At 29.9% G+C, this 14,497-nt stretch overlaps 1 protein-coding gene and 1 long non-coding RNA gene across 2 annotated transcripts; both read right to left on the bottom strand.

Annotated features, from left to right (window-relative positions):
- Positions 1-1,926: 1,926 nt before the first annotated feature.
- On the bottom strand, positions 1,927-3,003 carry LOC125854312 (uncharacterized). The gene is made up of 2 exons (XR_007445395.1): positions 2,789-3,003; positions 1,927-2,073 (listed from the first exon to the last, which is right to left on the bottom strand). It is a non-coding gene; the product is annotated as an uncharacterized LOC125854312 (long non-coding RNA).
- Positions 3,004-10,390: 7,387 nt separating this feature from the next.
- Positions 10,391-14,491, bottom strand: LOC125854287 (ABC transporter G family member 21). The gene is made up of 5 exons (XM_049533785.1): positions 14,246-14,491; positions 13,334-14,132; positions 12,139-12,318; positions 11,863-12,041; positions 10,391-11,174 (listed from the first exon to the last, which is right to left on the bottom strand). Exons 1-5 carry the CDS (start codon positions 14,465-14,467, stop codon positions 10,527-10,529), a joined length of 2,028 nt encoding a protein of 675 aa, XP_049389742.1. The 5' UTR covers positions 14,468-14,491; the 3' UTR covers positions 10,391-10,526.
- Positions 14,492-14,497: the final 6 nt, after the last annotated feature.

Genomic DNA, 14,497 nt, shown 5'->3' with positions numbered 1-14,497 from the left:
TGAACGCGTTTGGTGTTGCAGTCATATTTATTTTTGGTCCACATATATATGGTTGATAAGTAGTTGATGAATTACACCACAATTTATGGACCTTCTTTAATTTGAATAATATGTAATGTGTTTCAATCAATCATCTCACGTATTTATTTTTTTTACATACGATAATAGGGAAAGGTTAAAGGGGTGTTCACGATTTGATTTTGTCGATTTTAATAAAATATTTATATTAATAGGGAAACAAATTATATACTACTAGTTTTTTTTTTTTTATCGTAACAGTTAATATATTTAATTTTACTCACATTTTAAAGACGTTTATTTATAGATATCACTTGAATGACTTTCCGATGTTATTGAATTTTTTTTATATCAATATTGTATTTATATATTAATTTGATATAGCCTAGAAACCTATAAACTTCAACTTGAGAATGTGAACCAAAGACATACTGTTAATTTTTGGAAAAAAGCTATTCAATTGACCACCTTTATTATTAATGTGCACTAGCCGACTCAAGTGCATAGAGCTTATTATAGATCACATGTTTTTTTAAAAAAATCTTTTTTTAATTTTATATTCAGCCAAACATCGTAACGATATTATGAGTCTGAGCTATGAGTTTAAGATTTTCTTTTTCCTATCCCTATCCCTATAAATGTTTGCCACAAGTAGACTTGAAGTGCTTAGAGTCAAGCGTGGAACTAAAAGGCAAAACTTAAAAGGGGGGGCAAAGAATCATTCAACTAAAGAGAACATGTAAAGAGAAGAAAAGAAAAAAATGTTTTACTATTGTCAACAAGTCAAGTCAATCACAAAACCTTTACTTTGATTTACTATTATAATAAGACTAGATACATGCATGTGACTAAAAATTTGGGAAGGTGATACGAAGCTAAGATTTTTAGTTTTTGAATTTTAGTTGTCACATATAAAAAACGTGAGTTAAGTTATTGAGTTTTGTCGAATCTGTATCTACAATCACTATAATAAAAGAGTTTTTAACAGCAATAGATATGTATACTAATAAAATGTGTTAAAATCTTTACCAATGAAAGAAGAAGAATAAGAGTTCCTCCTATAGTCCTATGTTTGCTAGTTATGGCCGCACACATACTATTACCTAGCTACCTTTGTTAGACATAATATCTACATGTTATATTAATTTAGGTAGTGAACCTAATATCAAAGCGGATCTACAATAATATACGTGAGCTATGTTTCTGAGGACTCGATAGCTTTTGTGTAAACTCTATATTTATATTAAGAAATTCATTAGATATTGAAAGATATATAGATGGATGTAGGGCTAGCAAAATCAATCCCAACCCGCCCAATTCATCTAACCTGTTTATGTTTGGGTGAGTTAGTGATTCATCCATTCCTCGGCCCATTTTAATCTATTAACAATTGAATTGATATGTTAGCTGTTTTTTGCAAGTGCGATTGGAATTTGTTAAAAACACTCGGATGAGTCGATATGCAATTTGAGAATGATTAGAGCTGATTTGGAGTCTAATTCATAGCTAAAACCGAGTTTTAAAACATCATTGAGATTTGAGACATATGTATCGCCTATATGTTACTGAATATTCATGTATATCGATATCACACGCAAGTATACACTGATATACAAGGATATACATGTATATACATGAAAGATATAAATGGTATATACATACCTACATACATATACATATGTGATTTGATTTTAAAATTTTAAATAAATTAAATACTCGTGGTTTACTATTAATATTCAACCTCATTGACAACTTTCAGAAGGATCTGATACAAATGCGATGATATTTTTGAAGGATACATGAGCAGAATAGCTTCTAATTTGATATTAATTTACTTTATTATCATTAGAAGGATATTTTTAAAAATTATTTTTACATTTATCTAATTAAAGAAACAATTTTACAGATAAGAGTATGAGATTATTTCATTAAGAGAAGAAAAGTACATCACTCATAATTTTAAACAACGACAATTATATTCTTCATCATACTCTAATTAATTACTCCAACTTCTTCTTAGTTATTATTCTTTCCACCTGCCTTGCTACCTGATGCCTAAACAAAAAAAAATTAAACTGTATTATTTACACGAAATAATATTAATAACCAAAAATATACACGTTGATTTTCTTTTAAGAAAATATTATTATTTGGAAAAATTCTAGCCCGGCCCGGATTTTTCATAAAAAGTAAGATTATACTCCCTCTGTTCATTTCAATTTTGCACGTCTTTTAAGATATAATAATCTGAGTATCTTACTACAATATTCATATTAATTGAAGTATAGTCTTATTTTGAGAAATAATTTGTGAAGAAATAATTAATATTGAGGGTAAACGGAAAAAATAATTATCTTTTCTTGATATGTTAAAATGACAAGTAGAGAAAAATTATTTTTGAAATAGTGGACAAGTAAACATGAACGCAAGGAGTACTTTGGTCATCCCAATATAGGTAAATTAAACGCAGAACTGAAGAAAGAAAGGAAGACTTTCAAGATTCGTAGTTCAAAACAAGACTTAACATTTATATAGCTTATGAGTCATATTATCATTAAGGTTAAAATGGTAAAATTTAAATCATTTAAAAAAACATAGAAATGTGACAATATTCTTTTTTGATAGGCTTTAGACAAAAGGAGCTAGTAACACGTCAAATAAGACAGGTTACTTGTTACGTACAACACGTTAAAATATACCAATTGTCTAAATATTATTTACACAATCAACGTATGTATAAAAAAACTTAAAATTAGAAATGTTGATTGACCTTTTTCTTAGGCTCGCGAGTCTTTTTCGGGGCGGATTTGGAAGCAGTAGGAGCCTTAGTTGATGTTTTCTTGATTGTAGAGGCAGATGGTTGAGTACCAACTGGTTTCTCAATTTTTATTGATGCCATTTTAATTGTGAAGAACAAGAAATATTTTAATTTGGCTGAGTTTCTAGTTGCCTTAATGAACTCTAATATTTATAGTCTTGTTTCACATAAGTGGGAATATTAATAATAACATGAATATCATGTCACAAGCCCAATTTGATAATTTCAGCATCAGATGCTTAGATATATACAAAGCATATAATTTTCACCAATAAGGATTGTGGTGGAGAATTACACGTTCGGAGTACTTAGATAAGGGTAAGGGGTTCATCTGAATCTTCTTTAACAGAAAATATAATTACATTGTATATATATATTTTTATTTTATATCTATTATGTATATAGTAGATGTTGAATTTCCTTGATTTCTTCGTGTATTTACTTATTCATATCATTGTACCCCTTAATGAAAATTTCAGCTCTCCACTAGAGAGATAAATACAACGTCGTCCTTGATTAGAGCAAGGTATCGATCAGTTCAATTTCTCATCATTTTTATGAAACACTTGAGCTTTCCTTTACGAATTTAAATTTAATCGGAAACTAATATATTTACCTATCACTGAGTGAAAAATAAAAAGATTTGAAAGACATATAATTTTCTTTATTTTGCATTATTTAAGGACAAATGCTACAGGATTCATGTTGTTCTTTTGTATATTATACGAAATTCTTGGTATAATATAGACTAGTGTAAATTCCTTTGTACAGTTCCAACTAGTAGGGGTATTTGGAATATTAATATATCAGTTGGCAAATATTATAATGGCGTATATATATAAATGTGTCATTTAGTTTGGTTGCAATTGACATCTATGCTCTTCAAATTAAGGTGTGCATAAGTAGACATACACTTAAATTTGTATAAAGTTGAACAAATATACACATGCATCCTACGTAACATAATACACGTAGGACATATGTGTCTACTTGTTCAACTTTATATAATTAGCTTAAATATTTACTTGTCACATCTAAACTGAAGGACATAAATACCAACTAAAATCATATTAAAGGACACATTTTTTACTATATTTATATATTATGTCTATTATAATATTACTAATATGAAACCTGTGCCATGCAAGTTGGCAAAGCATCTTGGAGGATATTGCCTCTAGTGTTTTTCGAAGTGTTCGCTCTTGAATTTTTATCTCTTAAAATTGGTTGAGAAGAATTTATGTTGCCCGTCAGACATAAGTTTTAATATTTACCTATAAGGAAAAATTTGTGGTCAGTTGAACATAATTCATTGTTTTGAAATATATTAAATGTTTGTCTTATTCAAAAAACTTAGAACTTATGCCTGATAGGCAATTGTAACACAAGTAAATTTTAATTTTTACATATAAGGTCAAAAACTTCTGATTAATTGATCAAGTACATTATTCCTTATTTTAAAATGTCCTGAACGTCTACTTCATGAGTAAAAGTAAGAATTTTCTGAAGTGAAGACTATTATTCAAAAAAATTGTTAAGCTAGACCAATCCATCTAAGGCAACAAACTTAACCCCTCCTAATTTTTGGGCCTTATTTGAGTCAAAAGCCTTAGCTTGGTATGAAGAAGTGGCCCAATATTTGGATTTTGGGGAGAACACAAAGCAATGGGTTTATTGAAATGTCCATTAAATAATACTGGAGGATGTGATACAGGATAATTGAAATCGACTATATGAATCTTCAATATCATCTCGTTAATTTGGTTTCATTTCATTTCTAAATATTCAATGGTTCGTCTTTTAAGACATTAGATATTACTCCCTTTGTCCCTTATTACTTGTCCACTTTTTCTTTTTTATTTGTCCCTAATTACTTGTCTATTTTGACAAATCAAGAAAGGACAAAATATGTTTACCTATTATACCCTCAATTAATTACTTTGAAAAAGGTAGAACTTCTTGAAAATCTTAAGTTTTTAATTCATCCACTCCATAATTAATAGGGGTAAAATGGTAAACTCACTATGTCAATTATTGTTTTCTTAATAAGTATGTCAATTCAAAAGTGAATAAATAATTAGGAATAGAGAGAGTAATTATTTAAAACTCATACTACAAAAAAACCCCAAATTGCCAACAAATTTTACTAACAACTTAAGTTGGTTAGTATTCTACTAACAAATTACCAACATATTTCTAACCGAATTATATTTTAAAACTTAACAACGAAATTCTAACAGATTACCAACCAAAATCTTACTAACTAAGTATTTTAGTTGGTAAATACGGCGGGAAAAAATGGCGCCAAATTTAGCAACATTCTATCAATGGATTACCAACTGAAATATTGCTAACGCACACCTTTTGTTGGTAATATTACCAACGAAGTATATATCGGTTGGTAAATATGACAAAAAAATTGTTTATATAATTTATTAACATATTACCAATGAATTACTAACCAAACATTTACCAACGGCAAGATTATGTTGCTAAATTTACCAACCAAATATAAATGTATTGGTAAATTAGTAACGAAATGTAATTTGTTGGTAAACTTGCCAACCAATATCCAATTAGTCGGAAATTTTGCCGACAAATAAAGATTGTAGTTAGTAAATTACTAACATCATTATAATAGTTGGTAATATACCAACCGATCATTAATCCATCGGTAAAATTTATCAACATATTAATTATTAGTTGGTAATATTACATATGAATGTTTAGTTGAATAGTAACTATTACCAATTGTGATAAAATTTATTGGTAAATTATTAATTACTAACTTATATTTGAATAGTTGGTAAATTTACCAATTGAAGTTAAATTTTTTGGTAAATCAATGTCTAGTGTTGAGGCTTTCATATTCAGTTTGTGTCGTTAGGCGTTTTAACTTTTAAATTTTAGCCAAAACTTGACTTTAGTCAATATTTTATGTAAACGTGCTCAGATTAGAACTCTGTCAGTGTCATTAGCTTCAAAAGGTCATTTTTGATCTAACAGGAAGGTTGGTTCAAGTTTTGAGGCTTCCATTTTTTGTTTGTGCCGTTAGGTGTTTTAAATCTTATGTTTTGGTCAAAATTTGACTTTGGTCAATATTTTTGTGAACATGCTCAGATGAGAATTCCATCAGCGTAATTAACTCCAACGGTCATTTTTTATCTATTAGGATGGTTGGTTCGGGTTTTGAGGCATTCATTTTTAGTGTGTGCCGTTAGGTGTTTTAACTTATAAATTTTGGCCAAAATTTAACTTCGGTCAATATATTTGATAAACATGCTCAAATAAGAATTTCGTCAGTGCAGTTAGATGTGGAAGGTCATTTTTAATGTAATAAGTTAGAGGGTTCGGGTTTTGAGGCTTCCGTTTTTAGTTTGTGCCGTTAGGCATTTTAACTTTTAAGTTTTGGCCAAAATTTCACTTTAGTCAATATTTTTGGTAATCGTGCTCGAATTGAAATTTTGTCATCGTGATTAGCCATATAAGTTCAGTTTTGGTCTCATAGGATGGTTGGTTCGGGTTTTGAGACTTTTATTTTCAGTTTGTGTCGTTAAGCGTTTTAACTTTTAACTTTTGGCTAAAATTTGAATTAGGTCAATTTTTTTGGGAAACATGCTCAAATTTGAATTTCGTCAGCGCGGTTAGCTCTGGAAGGTCATTTTTCGTCTAATAGGATGGTTGGTTTGGATTGTGAGGTTTTCATATTCAGTTTGTACCGTTAGGTGTTTTAACTTTTAACTTTTGGGCAAAATTTGACTTTACTTAAAATTTGACTTTGCTTAACACTGGCAACTTGTACACTACATACATTTAGAAACACATCATGATATAATGATATGTGTCATATTGAGATTAATTTAACTTGTTATCATAGATTTTGCATTGTTTCATTCAAATATGATTTATAAAGTTGATATTAATATTTTTGGATTTATATTCGTGCTCTTAGATTTTTAAATGCAATAAATTAATAAATATTTTACTATTGAATAATCATTCAGTTAATAATATTTTGAACATATTGTCAATCAATTAGTAACGTAACATTGAACTTGAATGATATATTACCAACAAACTAACAATCAATTAGTAAATTTATTAGAAAAACAAATAATCATACTAACGTATTTAAAATTTATTACCAACAAGGGTTGTGGTGGAGTGGTAAGTACTCATTCATCCTTAACCAAGAGGTCTCAGGTTCGATTCCCCTTGGGTACAGAGTCACCTTTGTTAGGGAGCGCTTTATCCCCCAATGTGGGACTTTCCAGCGTGAATCCGGATTTAGTCGGGCTCCAATGTGGGTACTAGACACCGGATGATAAACCAGGGGACTTTCCCGACGTGAATTCGGATTTAGTCGGGCTCCAATGTGGGTACCGGACACCGGATGGGAAACCAAAAAAAAAAAGAAAAAAATTATTTAAAATTTATTGGTAAATTACCAACATAAAATTTTTGTTACTAAAATTGAAAACCAATTACCAATGTATCTTGAAAAGTTTACTATCAACATTTGTTACTATAAAACGGAATCGAATAATAAAGAAAAAAATTGTATTACCAACGGAATCGAATAATAAAGAAAAAAATTTGCTAACTCCTTTTCAATTCGTTAGTAAAGGTACTAACGATATACTAACCAAAAATTAGTTGGTGAATTTACCAACGGAAAATTCAGGGCCATGTTTCAAAATTTTGTAACAACATCTTTGGGTGTTTACCAACTGATTTTTGGTTGGTAAGTTTACCAACAAATTAAAATTGGTTGGTAATATTTACCGACGAGCCTTTTAGCAACGGATTAATATAAGTTGGGATTTGATTGATAACTCAATTTGCCAACCAATTTGATCAATTTACCAACTAATTTTTTTGTTGGTAATTGGGGTTCCTTTTGTAGAGCTATCCCATTCATTTATAAATCTCATTTACAAGTGTTGCAATGGGCGCCATTCATATAAAGTGAAAAAGAGTGATTTTTGAGTCTTTGGGATCTCCACTTGATCTTTGGGTCATTCATACTTTTACGTTTATTTTGTGTTGATCATTAACTTTTATTTCTTTAAGGTAAATAACTTTTTTGTGGGCCATAAATTTATATGTTTGCAATATAATATCGTATAAGTTTGTCACACGCCTTTAAATAACTTATACATGTTGGCTGCAAGACATTAATTAATTTGACTGCTAAGAAAAAATTTAAGGATCTACTCATTTGAAGAACATAAATTAAGGATCAACTTAAACTATGTAATTAAATGTTTTTCTTCCATTAATGAAACTCACTAATTATCGTTAGTTACGAACTCAAATAAACCGATTAAAAAAATTAACTTGGAAGGGTGATTGTTCAAAAATAAGTTAGGTTTTACTTATTTGTTTGTGTTTGATACGTACGTAAAAAATATTATCCTAGAAGCATTGAAAGATGAGATGTGTTGGAGAGAAAAACACAATTAATGTAGAATACTCCTATCATTTATGAAACTCTTTTTTTGTTATAGTTTTCACTAGGAAAGTCGATTATTTCCTTTATTTTTAAAGAATTTATCTTTTTAGATAAATTTATTTTTCAAAATATTTGACCAATCATTTATAAAAAAATATTTTCTGCCGTACCGAACACACCTTATATAGTTGGAAACACATCTACAATGTTCCATGAAAAAGCAAATTTGCCTATGCTGGAAAAAAAAATAAAATTGTGGCAATCCTTGGTCGATGTGAAAGGGATGCACTATAATTAAGAAATTAGATGTTACGTATTTCTGCTTTTTTTCAATTTTCTATGAAGACATCAAAGTTAGGTTCTACTCATGTCATTCAAGAATAAGATACTTTGCCACTTTTTCTAATTTCTATCACATCAATTAGGGGGCATAATTTATAACACCATTGACATTCCTTTAAATCACTAAGCATAATAGGTAAGAAAAAAAAAACAACCTTTATGATCGGAATTATTCATATGGTAAGCACCCTCCACCTTCAATCTTAAATTTATTGGTTCGAATCTCCAGTAAATCGAATGATAAACACCTTTCACTTCCAATCTTGAATCTGTTGATTCGAATCTCCAAGAGAGAGAAAAGGATCGAAGCTTCTAGGGAGGAGTAAAAAACATGAAAGAAAAAGCAAGACATTTCTTGACAATAATAGTTTGTATAGTGTCACACCCCTTTTTGCGCACCAACGTATAGAATTATTCCAATTTAAGTGACGATATTGATTAGAGATTTTTTTTTCAGAGTCGCCACATGGAATTGAGTTATGGTGTTCCAAGTCACCTTTTTGTTTAATCCCTAATCAAAAGGAAATGACTCTTTGTTTGGTCTGCGAACCAGAAAATCAGGTAAGGAATTCTATTGACTGAGGGGAAGGTATTAGGCATTCCTCGAGTCCCATGGTTCTAGCACAGTCACTTTTATTGACTTATACTTATCTTGATATATTTTTGGATAATTTGTGTCTATATGCCAAAATTTGCTTATTTTTTAATTGTTGAATTTTTATTAGTCTTAAACCGGATGCATAACTGCATTCTCGATCTTGACATTTGGAGCCATAACTATCTTCCCCTCTTGAGTTCATCACACTTAATAATTTCAATTTACCTCTTGGTTTGAATTAACAAAAAATAATTATTAAAACAATTTGGACAAGGTGCGTCACTGCAGCCTTGAGTTTCTTTCAAGTGTTTCAAAGAAAGATGCGTAACCACATTCTTAATTGAAACCGACCTTTGAAACGGGTCATATATTTTAATATTTTACCTATTACTAGACAGCTTAAGCATTTTATTAGTGATTAAATTACATTTTTACTATTTATATTCATGAATATTATTTAAATAATAAAAGTCTAAAATCTTAAACAAATAGAAAATTATTTCATATTCAAATTCGATATAAATGCATTTACATTTTTAGTATTCTTACAAGCTATGTCAAAAGACATAAAAAAACAAATGTAACTCTTCATCTCTTAATTTTTCTAAAATAAACATTTTTTAATTTTAGATAAATTTGACTAAACAAACTATTAGAATAATTCTTTCAGGCATTTAGCTTAATATAAAAAGCACTTAATTGATAGCAGCATATTGTACAAGATGGAAGATAACATAGACTAAAATAATGGATAAGTATTTCAATATTATAGCATCAAAGTTCAACACACACAAAATTTGAGCAACTTCATAACATTGGAATCAAATCTTATATAATCATGAAAATCAAATTATACAAAAAATAAATGGTACCTTTTGTGAGAATCAATTCACGAAAAGAAAATAATCTTAATAAGGAACCACGAAAGCAAGCCTCAAACTCAACCTTTGTTTGTGTAGTGTGAAAGAAAAATAAATGTTTGTTTTTGTACGTATGTTTTTTTTTTTTTTTTCTATACGTCTGAGTGTCTTAATGTATTTAGGATGTGTATTGATATATAGGGGGTGGGGGTTGCTGATTTTTAAAATATTTAAGCTCTAAAAATAATGTAAAATTTTAGTTCGATAAAAAATTACGTGTCTACATATAGTACAATTCACATTTCATTGTAACAAATGTTCTTGTCAAGGTTAATAATTATATTTCTTAATATTTTATTTAATAAACTTCAAGAAATTAATACAAATCTTGTCAAATTCAAAAGTCTCTCTCTCTCACACACACACTCACTTTAGTCATTGATGCCACAACCTCAAAGCAACATAAGCCAAAAGCCTATACACCACCAACATAACAACCAATGCCACCACATCAAGTACCAAATTGTCAATTCCAAGATACTTAATAGGTGGAAATTCCAATACTTCACAATATTTCCCAATCCCACATTCATAAACCTCATTTCTTGAATATTGTACTCCAAGTAGAAGTTTGTAACAATAGTGGCTAAATGAGATGTACTTGAGCCAATTAATGAAAATAGGAATATGTTGAATGTAGTATCCACTTGCTAGCAAAAACACAAGCATCAACACTGAAGATAATGTTGTGGCTTGTTTCACATCCATTAGTATTGCACCAAGTGCTAGGCCAAGTCCTTGAGACACTAGCACATTTAAAAGTATGATCAAAAGGGTCAGTATAAATGTGACAAATTTTGGCTTTAGACCACCCATCCAGTATGTTACTGTTACGAAGATTGTTGGAAGTACAAGTTCCATAGGTAAATCACCCACGGTTCGTGCAAAGTAGTAAGACGAAAGGCGATACATGCCAGACGAACGCTCTCTTATGAGCATTGGACGCTCTTGTGGGAATGCAAATATGGCACTGAACAGAGGAAAAAATCCCCAGAATATTGAGAAGAAAAATAGCAATCCCACCTGTTGGATACAATCACCTTGTTAGAAATTTTTGTATATTGAAAAAACTTACTTAAATTGTCTATTAAATACGTGTAGAAAATATAATTAAGTAAATAAAAATATACAGTTTAAGTTCTTAGATTATGTGACATAATTTAATGTGACATTTGAGGAAGCAAATGTCCTGAATTCAAGTCTAACAGTCACTCATTAAGAAATGCATATGATACGAAATCACATTTTGAATTTGATGGGACATGTTAAAGACATAATTAAGTAGAATAAAAGTATTTAAGTTCTTAGATTAGTTGACATAATTCAACATGACATTTGAGGTGAAATTCAAGTCTCACAGTCACTCATTAGTGAGTGGCCTATGATAGAGAAAACCACACATGCATATGAGAGTGCGTGCTAAAGATATAATTAAGTACATAAAAATGTGCAACTAAGTTTTAAAATTAGATGACATTATTCAACATGACATTTGAGGTGGAATTCAAATCTCACAGTCACTAGTTAATGAGTGGCCCATGCTAGGAAATCACATCACGTGTGTATATGAGAGCTGGACGTGTTGAAGACATAATTAAGTAAATAAAATATATTATTTCTAATTGGTTAACCTTTTAGATAAGACGATCACACAATTCATAATGTAATAAAAAAACATTAGAATGGCTACATAAGAAATTTTGAACATTACCTGATCCATTATATGATTAGTATTACAATGCCACCATAGAAGTCCAGACAGAAATGAAACAGACATCACTTGGAAAATTCTTAGACCAGAATAGGCTTCATGTTTTCTTTCTTTAAGTCCTCTACCAAGCAAAACCTTAAATTGCAACCACCAACTTGTGGTCCATTGATCGTCGCGACCTGACAAATAAAAGTGGTATATTTAGACCTTTTACGATAATTCAGAGATATAATTTCATTGTATATATAATAAGTTAAATGAGAGATTTTCGCGTACTTGTTGATGATGAACGAATCGAACGATTGCAACTTTGATTAATTTCCTCTTTCAATAAAGGATAAATATTTTTTCTATAAGAGGAAATTAAGGACTGTTTGGTTGCATTTTGATTTTCAGATTGATCTTGTTTCATAATAAGTTCATGTTGATCATCATGCCTTGTATCATGTGTAATACCTACAAAATAAATTAAATACTTTATTTGACAAATTCATATAAGGACAATTAATTAATTGATTTTTATTTATGTAACATATGATAAACAATTATTGTACCATGGCAACATAAAGTCGTGTGAGAATCTTTAATTTTTGTATTTTTATGTAGAATATTTGTTTTAGTTAATAATATTTAAAGGACAATGGGACCAAATGAAAAGGTAAAAAAAGAAAATGATACGACAACTTTATTAATTAAAGGGCTAAAGGAGGGGACAAATTAAAGTTTAATAAGCTAAAACAATCATTGATTAAGTACTAATTGTTTCACTTGTGACTGGAAAGTAGATTAGCTAAATTACTGTTACAAAAAAACATGATTTTCATTAAATAAAGCATAGGAAGATAATCCTCTAGGAAATGGTAGTCGTCTTTTATTTTCAGATCTCTTATACATAAAAAATGATTTTTTTTTATAAAAGTAAAAATAAATTTGTAGAGATTATAAAATCGACCCAACAAAACATGTATTAAATAGGGAATAATATGGTCCATCAAGTCAAATCTCAACCACTTTTACACCAATTACCCAATATATGGAGAAAAATATTCATTTAATTTGTCTCATTTTGGCTTGGTTTCCATTTTTTATGGTAACATATAGACATCTATGAGTTTGAAACTTGATTTACACTCAATTATAGGAAACTCTCACATAAAATAAATAGCATTTATAGATAGTATAAGCAATCTTGTTTAATATAGACATTATATGAAGGAAGTTCTATGACCTCCATGATAAGTCGAACTTTCTCTGTCCTAATTTATAAATCATTTTGATCATGGTCATTAAAATTTAAAAAGATCAACGATTTATTAATTGTGAGGTCTAAAACAGGTCATAGACATTTGTATGACCATAATATTATCTCATAAAAGGGTAAATGACAAATTTAAATTATTTCTAAAATAAAAAAATATGAATGAAAAAATTACGCTCTACGTCTACGGAGAGAAATTAAAATATGTCTTACCATTAGCAAGATCAAGTAGAAAATCAGCAGGGTTCATGAAATTGAATCCAGGAGCGTAACCAATCGATGCAAAATATTCCATAACAAGGCTACTTTTCCCATAATAAATCGGACAACCTTCAGTCAAGACGATAATTTTATCGAACATTCTAAACAACGTACTAGAAGGTTGATGTATCGTTGTGACCACGGTCCGACCTCCTCTAGCCAACCAACGTAATGTTGACATGATACGTTGAGCTGTAGTCGAATCAAGACCTGAAGTTGGTTCATCAAGTAACAATAAACTTGGATTCACTAACATTTCTTGTCCAATACTCACTCTTTTTCTCTCTCCACCTGAAATTCCCCTAAATAATTGTCCACCAATCATACTATTTCTACATCTTGTTAACCCTAATTCCATAATAACCAACTCTGCTTGCTCAATTTTCTCTTGATTTGTTAATTTACTAGGTAATCTTAACAAAGCAGCGTATGTCAACGTTTCGAGGACGGTTAAATGAGGATATAGCACATCATCTTGTGTCACGAAACCAATTTTTCGTTTCATTGAGCTCGAAAATTGTTGATCGTTGTACGTTATGGTACCGGAGAATTTACAGTGTAATCGACCGGCTATCGATGTTAGGAGAGTTGTTTTACCACTTCCTGATGGACCTAACATGGCCAAAAGTTCACCAGGCTTAACTATTCCCATGACATTTTGAAGTATCATTCTAGTTTGCTTTTGTTGATGTGAAGAAAAATAACCCCTTTTGTTGCTTTCCAATTTGATAGTGTATGAAACATCTTCAAACTACAAAAATAAAATTAAAAAAATTTAGGTCAATATACCGCTAAAATATACAACGATATACAATAGTATACATCAAGTGTATACAATTGTCAGTGTAGAGAAGTTAAGTATACCTTAAGTGTAACGGGGTGTAAAGATTCACGAAGAATTGATAATTTAGCATGATGTGATTGTTGATGATCTGAGACTGTATCATCGTTCACACGAGGACTAATGTTGCACGTTGGACCATTTGGTTCGATCTGAAGTGAGATGCTATCAATTCGAGCACGTACAAGAACATTACTCGAACCACCATGGATGTTACTACTATTCTCTTGATCATGAGGCAACATTTTTAAAACTCTTAAAGCTTCAAAAATTTG

Source organism: Solanum stenotomum, chromosome 2 (assembly GCF_019186545.1).
Source record: "Solanum stenotomum isolate F172 chromosome 2, ASM1918654v1, whole genome shotgun sequence".
NCBI lineage: Eukaryota > Viridiplantae > Streptophyta > Magnoliopsida > Solanales > Solanaceae > Solanum > Solanum stenotomum.
This window is presented reverse-complemented; position numbering and strand designations above follow the sequence as displayed.